The sequence below is a fragment of the Acanthopagrus latus genome, chromosome 12 (genome assembly GCF_904848185.1).
Source record: "Acanthopagrus latus isolate v.2019 chromosome 12, fAcaLat1.1, whole genome shotgun sequence".
NCBI classification, from domain to species: Eukaryota; Metazoa; Chordata; class Actinopteri; order Spariformes; family Sparidae; genus Acanthopagrus; species Acanthopagrus latus.
This window is the reverse complement of record NC_051050.1, coordinates 5,878,992-5,891,355: the sequence shown is the minus strand read 5'-3', so window position 1 is coordinate 5,891,355 and position 12,364 is coordinate 5,878,992. Positions and strand designations below refer to the sequence as shown.

Below are 12,364 nucleotides of genomic sequence, written 5' to 3'. Positions count from 1 at the left end.
CACTTTTCATTCATCTAAGGCCACAAGAAATACAGGTGATGAACAAAACATCTGTGAAGTTCAGTTTCAGTCTTTAATCTAATAATTTGCTGCTAATGCTGTTTTTTAAACAGAGGCATAGAGAGCTAAAGGTGAAGAACGGCGTGATTTGATTTAAGGATCAAAAATGCACAGCGTGGTAGCAGATGCTAGTGTTGAAAGACCACTCTATTAGTTAGTTCCGTCTTTATAGGGAGGACTACCCAGCCAAAGGAAACACTTATCTGAAGTCTTCTTGAGGGATTGTTCCCAACAAACCCTGGCGGGGCCTGTTTTTGTTTTGTTGGATTTGGTCTGAGCGTTAAGACTATAAACAGAAAGACTATGTTATCCTGCAATCCACTCAAATCAGATGCTGATCGTTTCGAATCGGTATTCTTGAATTGCACTTCCTATCTAATGGGCCATATGCACTGAAAGCGAAAACTGATGCACCTCAATTGAGGCGCATTCATTCAAAGCTCCTATGGCGCACTGTGGGCATCATATTTGGAAATGCCATCACCACAGAACAGTATTTGGGGGGACAGTTGCTACTCATATTTCTCTATAGTGACCTCAGCTGTGCCCAAGGATTTCCTAACACACACCCGCAAACTCAAATACAGTACATGAACATATGCATCTGGTCAAATCCAAAACAAAAACTCTGATTCTGTCTTTAAATCATTCTGATAATTTTCTCTCCTCTTGCCTCCTCACACTTGCAACAGACATTTATCTTAATATTAAGTATAAGCTGAATTTGGTCATTATTCATGAAAGATTTCCTAGCAGTGTGTCCTCACAGGACACAGAGGTGCACAGCACCTCAGCTGTGATGTCTCTCTCTCACTGTCTCTCTACATTATTCTATTTCATTTAGCTTTCTCTTAACAGGCACTGCTGTGGTAGAAAAGGAGCCATGGTCACTGGGTCCTCATTTAATATCAGTCAAAATTAGGATCAGGACCTGGCAAATATGTTGATGCTGGTAAAACCAATAGGATAAGGATATGCAAATCCATATTGAAATTGGCAGGGGGAGAGCTAGTTAGCTGTTAACAGGGAGTAAGCACCAGAGTCCTGTGGTGTGTTTGGCTAAGGGAGCAAACAGTTACCAGAGCTAATAGCTTACGGTGAAGATAAACACACAGCAGGACTGAGAGTTTCTCTTCAGAAGAACATGCTTTTTCCTCTGACAGCTACTTTATTATCGTTTTTTTAATCTAGGATCAGATGAAACTCCCTGTTAGGTGTCTGCTTGGTCCCTGAAACTCACTTTGGGCTGAAACAGAATAGCTGGACTGGGAGCAGGCGCAGCAACAAATAACGTTGGATGAAGGTATCAGCAGAGTTTGAGGTAATGATAGACTCAATGTGAACCTCCATGGACATGATTAGATGTTTCTTTCAGCTGATAGCCAGGCAGCTAGTGAATGTAATACTGACGGTGAAGAATGAATGAAGCACCTGATGCCAATCAGGTAATTGCAAAGGCAAATTCAGCAGTTTGCCAACACAATGCTTCATGTGTATGACACACGACAAACATTAATGTAATATGCAGTGAGCTTCCATAAGACACCTGAAGGAGCGTAAGTGATATTTTGGCTGAAAATAATCCAAATCAGCCATTGTTGAGGCCCACAATTACACAAGTGTTCAACAATCTACAAACTGCAGTGAACCATAATGATCACATCAACATCAATCACACAATCCACAAACCTCACTGTCATACTGAGTGTGGGTCTGCTAATGCTACAATATCTAAATAAGACGTAATTATAGCTACAGGAACTGGAAAAAGTTCTCACACACTTACTGCTGCTGATGCTCTGATGGTCTTTATTAAGCCTCACTTGTGCGGGAGTACTCATGAAAGAACAATTCATGTGCAAACGCTGTGCCCTCAAGGAAAACTTAAGAACATACTCATGTGCTTTTCCCCCCAACACTATAATCAAAGGATAGAGCGATTACGATGGGGGAGGGGGTAAAGAGAGGCTGCCAGTCATGCCTGTTCTGTTTCCGGCAAAAGTAAAACAGATGTTGGGTCCTGGATCAGAGGAAATGTGTGACTTCTTGGATAATTTTGTCATTGGTCATATTTACCTATAGTAGATGTCTTTTTGTCTTTGTGTGCAGTCTGAAGTTATGTCCACTGTAACTAACACTACATATAATTGAACTTGTTGTCTTTAAAGTGGACATTCAGTGAACTATGCTATAGTTTCTTCTGCTTGTTCATTTGTCAGACCGAGGTAAAATGGAAATGCTTGTGTAACCTGCATAAAAAATCAGGTCACTAACCCTATGTATGTTATTTAGACACGCTCATTACACCTCCTGTACTGTAGGGGGCAGTGTTCCCCCCCAAGTGTTGTGTTTCCCGTGATCCTAAGTCAGGTATCCCGTGAAGAAGTCTGCACCTGTGTGTGATGCAATTTCCTCCAAAACACGAAGCAAACAGTTGCAGACAGCCACACATACATGGACATAGATGTCCGCAGGCAGACCCGGCAGTCACAGACAGATCCCGGTTTTGTCCCAATTTTTTTGCTAGTCTGATCAACTGTCAGAGAAATAGATAAGAGAGACGATTAAGATGGCAAGCCCATCCCAGCGATTCTATGAGGGATAGCGAGAGAGTTGGAGGTGTGTTGTGGCCAGCCGTAGAACCTAGCTTGAAGACTCCAGATCATCTGAATCACACATTCTGAGAACAGATACGACACACACAATCCTCACCTACCTGGATAGTAAAGATTGAGGATGAAGTAATTGAGTGGACATTGATAGAGAACACACACACATTGGGATTCCTTTTCAAAACTGAACTTCTTGGAGTCGGAGAGCTTGACTTAAATGGACACTTATTTTCTTTTATTTTTATTTTTTGTGGTGCCTTATTTTGGTAAACAAAAGCACAGCTAAGCTGTTAATGTTATTATTTGTTGTACAGTGATATTAAAGTGTCACCTGTTCAAATTAAACCAACATCCACTCCTTTTTGTGAGTAACTTCCTGGTGCAACTCCTATCGGACCTAGAGCGATGTGATGTCTCCTTAACCTAAAAGTCAGGACCAAAGGTGCTACATTTGTTTGATAAAACAGGGTTCTCCCCAGACAATGGAACGGTGGCACAGCGCCACTATACTGCTAGCTCAGTGCCACTATACTCATTTCTAATGTTAGGTGCTTTGTAGCATATGAGGGTGACGAGTGAGAGAGTACAAAGTTAAGACTCTACAGCCATTCACAATGCCAATCATGAAAATGACATGAATGTGTGTACCATATTTCAGTTTGGACCCTCAAAATAAACAAAACAGAGGAAGCAATCAAACCCACAAATGCCACATACTGTAATGTATAGATTGTTGCTTGGTCTGTCATCTACAGACTAAATTGATCATAAGACATGATACAACCCTGTAATACTTTTTACTAGTCCGTCTATGATTAAACCTGCAGTAAAGAGTTTTTGGGCCACTTTGGAGGAGGTGAAAACACAATGTCAAAACAATATTTAACTACACCACCATATACTGACTTTCTAGCTACAGTTACTTATTAACACATCAAGCAGGTATTGAGCAAAATTATCATTCATTTTATTATTTAAGCCACCTGATTATTCTTAAATCCAGTAATCTCTCTCTTTTAGCTCCTTTTTTAGTCTTGACAAACTCTTAAGGGAAATAAAGTATACTGTGTTTTTTTTTTCTTTGAAAGTGTGTAGAGGCTGACAGGAAATGGAGCACAACATACCACAAAGGGCACTAGATCAAACCAAGCCAGCAACAGTTGTTACGATGTGCTATAATCACTAAGCTAACAAGGTGCCCCACACAGTGGGTATTAGATATTTTGCCAATGAAAACAGCTACCTACCTGCCTGGATTGGCTGTGAATTTCAACATACATCTCACAAGTTACTAAGGGCACATGCAAGATCGGGCTTGAACATCCTGCATGTTACATCCTTCAAGCTCACTCTCATCAGGCGAAAAGAAAAAAACTATGCATCACAGAGGTAGAATAAAGAAGTTTACTCTGGGTGTCATCACCAGAACTCCCTCGATTGAACACATCACTCTTGCCCTGCAGCAACTTCATTGGCTCCCTATCAAATCCCGCATTGATTTTAAGTTTCTACTCCCCACTTTCAAGATCCTTCACAACCTGGCACCATCGTATCTCTCTGAACTTTGCCACATCTACACACGTTCCCGCACTCTCCGATCCTCTTCTGCCATCCAGCTCTTTGCTCTATATGCCAGCTTAACAACAATGGGGTCAATAGCTTTCAGTCAATCTGCCTCCCCCCTTTGGAACTTTCTCCCACCAGACATTTGCAATTCCAACACTGTTTCTAACTTTAAATCCCGCCTGAAAACGCACTTATTCCAAGTGGCATACCCTGTCTCACACTAACTACATAATCACATTCTTGTCTATTTATTATGTTATTGCACTATATAGTCACATTCATATTCAAAATTGCAAAACTTCCATATCACAGTTACCTGATTTATATTGTTTGATGTACTGTTGTTGTGTTACGTGTGCCTTTAAATAAAATGCATTATCATTTTATTATCATTATCATTATTGTTATTATTATTTTTATTATTATTATTAATACAAATCCAATTAGGATTGTACCTGGATTGTACCTACAGATTAAATAGTGAGAAAGATGTTTCTCCTTTCAGAGGACACTACTGCAGCCAAGTTAAAGGTGTCAACAACCACCATGTGCCACATGTGAGAAATCCAGACTACAGTGAGCACATAAGGGCCCTGAGTTCCTCTGTACTTCCTCTGGAACCGGGCACACTGTTTTATTTCCTCATTGACTCAGTCCTTATCTACAAAGTCCCTCTAGGGTCACATGATAGAAAACTGGGTATGGAAATCTGTGCAAGCAGAATTGTAAACCATGATCTCAGAATCACAATCCTTGCAAACAGTTTTGTAAATCCATGCTCACAGATTCACAATCCATGCGTATATTTGCCCTCTTCTCAACAATCAGCTGGAGGCACCATGGATACATGGCCATCTCCTGGCAAATGCACCAACCCCTTCAGACTCTGTCCCAGTCTTCTGCTGCTGCCCCTGGTGTGACTCATCCATTGGAGCCCCTCTTCACTGAGTGTTTCTGTGCTCATGTCCACTCAGGTAGAGTGAACAGGCCGGCTCTGGCTGACACTGCTCTACCACCTGGCCTGTTTTCTCTGCTTATGAGCCCGGAGTCTCTGCTGCTGCGACAGGTGGTAGGCGTGACCACCGGGGCAAATGCGACTAACAATCCGCCTTTCTGTAAGTAGAATGTAGAGATTGTTCTCTACTTTTCATTGTTCTTTTTTTTAATACCTCTGTACTGGATTCAGTGACTGGATACATTCACATATGACAGTATTTTTGCAGCAGTGTAAAAGCCTGTGATAATAACAATATCAATATATGTTAATGAGCAAGGCACAGTTTCTAAGTGGTAAGAGAACAAGCACCAGCCAAAGACGTTAACAAGGAGAGATGAGCACAAGGGAAAGAGTACTGAGAATGGCAAACATTAACAACAGCTGTGCACGATCACTCGGAAGTCTTGTGTCTTTTGTGTTATCCTGACGTGTCGATCCTATCCATAATTCTCCTTAGTCCCTTTTGTGATTAGAGGGAGTGTCAGTGTCAGTCTGTGTAACAAATGGAGGCCCTTAATCATGATCCACCATTGTTATATGCAGTAACACATGCAGCTAAATAGTAAAAATGCCACAATATAGTAGTTACTCTACTTCGATACTACAAGTACTATTTGCCAGAACTACTTTGATTTACATACATCTAAAACACTTTCATATGATTCAATGTGTGACTACAATAGATGTCTAACAATGGATTAAAGTCAGTTTTAGATAACGATGATGATCATCTAGAACTGTACATGTCTGCACTTCAAACACAATGCAGAGTTAACTATCTGGGAACAAACTCTCAGAAAGGATTATGCAACTCAAACATATGATCTTTTCAAAACTGGTTTTGATTATGAGACACACATGTGTTTCTCATGCATTCTGCACTGCACTATGAAGCTACATGAATTCCATCAATCACCATGGAAGAGATGTAAGAGAGCCAGCAACGCTTAGTCACTGACTCTGAATGCACACAAGCACAGATGTCCATGTACAGTTTTGCTCTGTCATCCATCGTCCAGCAACCGGACTGCTGGAGCTGCAAACGCAGATACACAACGCAGCAGAGCCAGTAGAAGTAAACATACAGACTAGAGTGAAACCTATCAGCTCCACTGCCCATACGGAGTGGAGCTGGACCGGTTAGTGGATTAATTCATCGCTGCTCTGCATTTTCACTCCTCTTTACTTTTAACAGACCAAATGATTAACTGATTAATCTAGAAGGTTTCCAACACAACAGTTGACAATGAAATTCATGGTTAACAGGAATAGCAGGAATAAAAGGAATGTCATTGCCAGGCTCTGCACGCAATGCAGTTATGATTACTAGGTTCGTGTGAAAAAAATAATCATTTAATAGTCAGATCTCAGCCCTCAGACGTTCCCCTCCAGACAGGTCTGCATAGTTGTGAGGCGTTCACGTACTCTGCGTGAACAGGTGTGCTGGAGTGGTGGTAGACTAATCAAAATATGACCAATAACCACAAAGCAAAAAATGATCTTAAAGAAAAAACATTATAGCTGCTGCATAGCGATGGGTCGGGTCCGGGCTATTTTTGGCAAATTTAAGCAACAAACAAGAGAATAGGAAGACAAGACACTTGACAACAACGTTCATTTTGAACCACTTGAGACTTGAACTCACAACTTCTGGAACCAAAGACTGTCATCTATCGCTCTGAGCTAATTTGCAAGTGGCAATACAACAGTGGCTTCACAAACTGAGTACGCCATTGACTGTTGTGCAGGCAGATTTGAAACCATTGTAAAAAAATTATAGCTGCTGGCTATACATGGCATTTATCCAATCACTTCTCAGTAACTACAGCATGTAAATCATCTATGGACTCTTCCCAACTATCAGCATCAAGAAAAGAATACGGTCTTACAATGCAGTCATACATTCTTGATAAAAATTCAGTGATGAAAAATGATTCACTGAAACATTCAAAGGATGGGACAATTTAAAACCAAAATTTAAAAAAAGCGTTTTACATTACTGAAACAAAGAAAACTTTGAGTATGTGCGGCATCTAAATATTCTCATTCCAGAGGGATGATGCTTCAGCGTGAACATGAACATCAGATTTTCCCTGGAAATGACTTTTGAGTTGAGGAGCAGAGTGAGGCCAAGTCCACATTCAGGACTCCCAAATTATTGAGCCTTGGACACACTTCTCTCGATTGTACTAATTTCTTTTGGCTCAGATATCAGTGAAGCATGAAAGGAGCTTACAGACTTTACATCAGACTGTTACAGTAGGTACCGAAGCTCAGGTCTACCAGGAGCCAACAATAGAGAATGGCATGAGGCCAGAATAAAACCAGTCTATACTTCCTCTATTTTAGTGACTCTCTGGAGATCCAGCAATTAATTATTGGGTTTGGCTGACACTCAGCTCTAACTCAGTCCACCCCAGGCAATTTGAAAACAGGTAAAACTAGCCTGCTAGATAGAAGGGAAGTCAGGTTTTGCAGTCACCAATTAGCTGTAACTAGCCAAAAGACAATGTAAAAAGTTCATTGTTTAGATTGCTAAATTATATGTTACTTTGTGATCTATTATGGATGCATGTCAATATGTCATTTGGGCTGTGGCCAACTATATAGTTTAGTAATGGGTCAGGTTATCTTTCAAGACAATGGGGGAGCTTTCTCATGTTGGGTTGTGAACTTACGTGGCCCAATCAGGACAGACCGCAGACAGACGTCCTTCAAAAAGCAATCGAACATACGTGGACTAAGGGATCATCATAACATCATAACATTTTAACAGTCAATGTGCATATATAAACCATAAGTGTAATACAAATGTAGGTTAGGGCTTCAAAGAAATGTACTATGGGAACTGGTTATGTCTCAGAGATAACGGGACATGCTAGCTCATGATGTCACATTACAAAGTAAGTCATCCAGACCACTAGAAAGCATGGTCTAATATTTAAAATAGGTACATTTTACAATAAAGTTCACACAAAACAATAGAAATTTCATAGAGTTCTATGAATTCTACACTATCTTCTCAATCCTGTCCCTAGACAAATGAAAGGGTCATCATATCTAACGAAATATAACCAGTGATTTTTTTGTTCCAAAGTTAATCAAACTTTACAGAAACACTGCATGTTCTCCCATCTCTTACCAGAATTTGTGTATGACACTGATTTCATGAGCTGATCAGCTGGGGCCCGTTTCCTTCCTAGACACAGACAATTTCTATTTTATTCAAGACACTGTGCAGTTTTAGCAAACAGATTTGAGCTAAAGGAGTATCACAGTTGCTATATTTTATGGAGGGAATAATTTAGACACAGTGTTACCGGCTGACCACAAGCTTTATGGAGCATTTCATTCTCAATTAACTTATAGTTTTGGTTCAATATCACATTTACTGCATGGTTCATTCTTCAGTGAAGATGTTTTCAGCAAACAAGCTCAGATAAGCCCACCGTATGCTGACTGCCAAGCAGCAAATGGCGGACAACGTGAAGAATGTAGAACAATTAGTAATACGTAAAATACATAAACAAATAACTGCTTATGAGTCAAGTAGTAGTTGAGCTGTACCCTTTTCCAAATGTTGTGTACCTCCCTATTAAATTAAACTTCTTTGCAAGAAGGCATGCCAGTATGTGGTAAACCAGTATGTTTTCGTGCCTGGTTACTGCTGCAATAACCACAAGGACGTGATAAGACATCCTCCCTCGAATCTAAATCAAACTCTTCCCGCCCACCACCACCTCCTGGTCTGGCCAACCACCAGCAACCGTAATCAGGGGAAGCAGGGACGGCTGCCACGCTGTCCTGCGGTGGGATCACATTACTCTAATAGTCTGAGACGGACCAGGAGATAGCTCAATTATTGTGCTGCTACAATTACTGGGCTCTGTTGCGGTATAGGGGGCGGCCGAAATAGGCAGAAGATTAAAGACTTCCACCTGCCCTGGTGGAAAACGAGATAAGTAGGAAATGAGAGATGGAAAGTTGGAGTGAACACAGGAAACATAAGAAACTGTGTTCCTAAACATCTCAATCAGTCAGTCATCAGCAAAGCTTTGAGTGATGCGCACACCTAGTGCCACACTAAGCTTTAAGTGAACAGCAGACTTGAAACATTCACAGATGCAGCACGCTAATGGAAATACCCTCTGTCAGTACTGTCCCAGACCACTGACTTTAAGAGGCTATCAGAGACCAAGAGATCCGATGTTGGGATATTATTTCAAGAGGTGTACATTACAGAGGATATGGTGAGCTTATGTTAAATCTGTGTTTGTGTGAGGACAGGCTTGTTAACTGGGCCTACAGCCCAAAGCAGGACATGGAGGGAATTAAGTAGACTGAATGGATATAACAGCTATGCTGTTAGCCTGTGTGTAATAAGACCCATTGACTGGTGCAGGACACAAGACACGGTAGATATGGGCCCTTGTCTCGAAAACCCACAACATTTCCTCATCTGGAAAAGCAGGAAATATGTGGACATTGAAGGGAGAATTACAGTGACTATGTTTAAGAGGAATGGGGTTAGAAAGACACAGCTATAGGAACAAAAGAAACCTGGACAGAGATTGAAACCAGAGTTGTAGCAGTAGGAAGTTAAAGACATGTACAATAGAATGTGAATTTCTGGAAACAGTAAATTTTGATTCTGCCTGAAAGTGTCCAGATATTTAAATCTATTCTTGAAACCTACCTCTCTAGCCTGGCTTTGGAGTAGAATGATACATGGTTTTATCTTATTTTAAAAATATTTTTTGTGGCATTCACATATTAAAAAAGAAAAGGGGGAAGGGGAAGAAATGCTGTGATGGGCTGCAGCCCCTATTAAAGAGATGCCAGCGGCTACTTCGCCATCTTGGAAAAATAACATTAATTACTGTGAGATTTAAGTTGCATCCCAAAACATGAAGGATTCACAATGAGTGATATGTGGTGTGTTGTGGAGAACTACTGATGGGAAAAGAATGATTACTGATTGTCTTCTTTACTGAAACTATCAGGTTTTGTTTTGCTGTGCTGTTGTTAGCTCCTTCAGTTTCTGTTGTTTCTGAAACACTATCTCCTCGACGGTTTGCTTTTGCTTTCAGCAATCAAGTTTGCCAAATCAACCTACATACATATTTCTAGATAAAAGTTTACTTATTTCACATAAAACAAAAAACCCGTAACAAGGGAAAAACATTGTTTTTTACATTTGAAGAGGCCTATAAAAAGATCTAAGGAAAAAGGAAGAAAATAACTTCATATCAAGAATAATAAACTTAATTTTCTATGACTATGCTGAGCCCCATTGAACATTTTTCTCATTTCCCCTCTTGGGATGAATAATGTTTAAGTATGACCCAGGGGTCCAACTAATCCAAATATTTTTTGTTAATCTCTAAATTGCATTTTATAACACCATGTATCCATGATGAAAAAACAACCATGCTTACTGACACGCTAAAGCTTTCAACACAACATCAGCTTCCCCGGGACAATACCAGAGTTTCCTCAGGACAATGTTCCTTGAGGAGAAAGAAACATAGAAGGGCACCAGTCAACACTTGTCCTGGTCTGCTTCTAAACTGCTTGTTGAAAAATTCGTCAGAGCACTCCAAAGGAAGTAGAGAGGCGATGAACATGCCCTCGGGTCAAATTCCCTGCTGTTTTTGAAGGAGTGAATAGCACTAATGATATGGTTATGGTCCTGTAGAGCTTGGAGGTATTTCTGCACATCAATACTATGCAGACTGTGGATGTCACCAATGTCTTTCTTTAATGTACTGACAGGTCTTGAACTTAAGACATTAAAGTGCCAGAGAAAGATCGTGCAGGCAGTGTCACACTAGCTTCTTGTGTTTAGTGTATGACATGAGGGCAGTGTGGGGAATCCAGGCCATCCATCAGAGGTTTGCTCCATTGTTTGACACAGTCGCCCCAAAGCATGTTGACCCTCAGGTCTCTGAGGTTAAGGTCAATGCTGGTGTGACTAAATGCAAACCAAGGTGGATTTAAGTTTGAATGGAAAAACTTCAACTTCCATTTTAGTTTGATATACAGCTGGGAATTTTAAGAGAGCTTTTTAAATCCAGGTCTGATTCAATGTTTATTAATAGTGTATAATGTATAGTAAGTTATGAAGAGCATTTTTGCAGTGTGAAGTTTGTTGCACGCACTATATGTTGGTTCTTGTTGTGACTAGGGATGCCCCAATATTTGCCAATATTCAGTATTGGTGTCAGTCCAATATTGGCCAGAATAACTGGATCGGATATCTGGGAGGGAAAAATGCATGATCTGATCCGATCTATCAGCCTAAACTCTCCAAACTATGCACGACACGCCTTATAGAGAGCCGCGTGTGCCACGTGACTAGCTGGAGTGAACTTGAGTGAGACTCTCATTATGTCAGCTGCATGGATTACTGTAAGCTAATGGAAGAAAAAAGCAAAACAGCTTCCCATTGGAAACTTCAACACCACGAACTTGATAAAACATTTGCAGAAACTCCATGGGGAGTGTCAAGAAGAAAAGTGCAACCACCAATGTTGTTTTTCCACCAACATGTTTGGGAAAGCCAAGCGTCTTGTTTGCTTTCAGCTGTTTCAGGAATCATGTTCAGACTAACAGGGGGCTTTTATTGTGAAGAAGTTTAAGTAAATGAAACGTGTTTGTAACTGATGCGGAGCCACTTTGCAAAACTAATAATGCAAAACTGATTCAAGATGTTATCTATGTATTTCTTCCTTTAGAGAAATAGACTATTTGTTCTACAGTTTAAGCATTTTTTAAATGACCAGATTAAACAAAGTGTTTCCATACAGATGTTTTATCTATAGCTTTGTTTTTTCAAGACGGGGGAAAGGTTGTATCGGACTGATATCAGCAGATAATAAATGTGTATCTTCTCAATTGTCAAACAAATTGCAAAAATGTCCCAAAAATATCACTGAAATACAATTGAAATTGTATTACAGTAACTCGATCGCTTTTACACCCAAATAAGCAACTCTTAACCTAGATATATGTTTTATCATCAATTGCTTGCTCACTGCTGTACTGTTGAAACAATTAACTCATAAATCAATTCATTTATAAAATGAAACTTGCATAGAATGAGGCTGTGTCAGGCAGAATAAGGGAT

At 40.2% G+C, this 12,364-nt stretch overlaps 1 protein-coding gene across 6 annotated transcripts in view; it reads right to left on the bottom strand.

Annotated features, from left to right (window-relative positions):
• The window catches only part of si:ch211-196i2.1 (collagen alpha-1(I) chain), a 104,512-nt gene that overhangs the window by 74,469 nt on the left and 17,679 nt on the right, over positions 1-12,364 (bottom strand). The window contains exons 1-2 of one of the 6 annotated variants that reach the window (XM_037116561.1): positions 8,378-8,419; positions 7,914-7,947 (exon numbers count right to left, since the gene is read on the bottom strand). The exons of 2 other annotated variants lie outside the window; for them this stretch is intronic. Coding sequence is in view for 2 of the 4 variants with exons in the window: in XM_037116558.1 (XP_036972453.1) it covers positions 8,378-8,434 (57 nt within the window). In the remaining 2 variants the exon portion in view is untranslated. Of the gene's footprint in view, positions 1-1,846; positions 1,984-7,913; positions 7,976-8,377; positions 8,435-12,364 lie in introns of those variants that run through there. 3 more of the 6 variants (XM_037116558.1, XM_037116560.1, XM_037116563.1) reach the window with 3 other exon arrangements.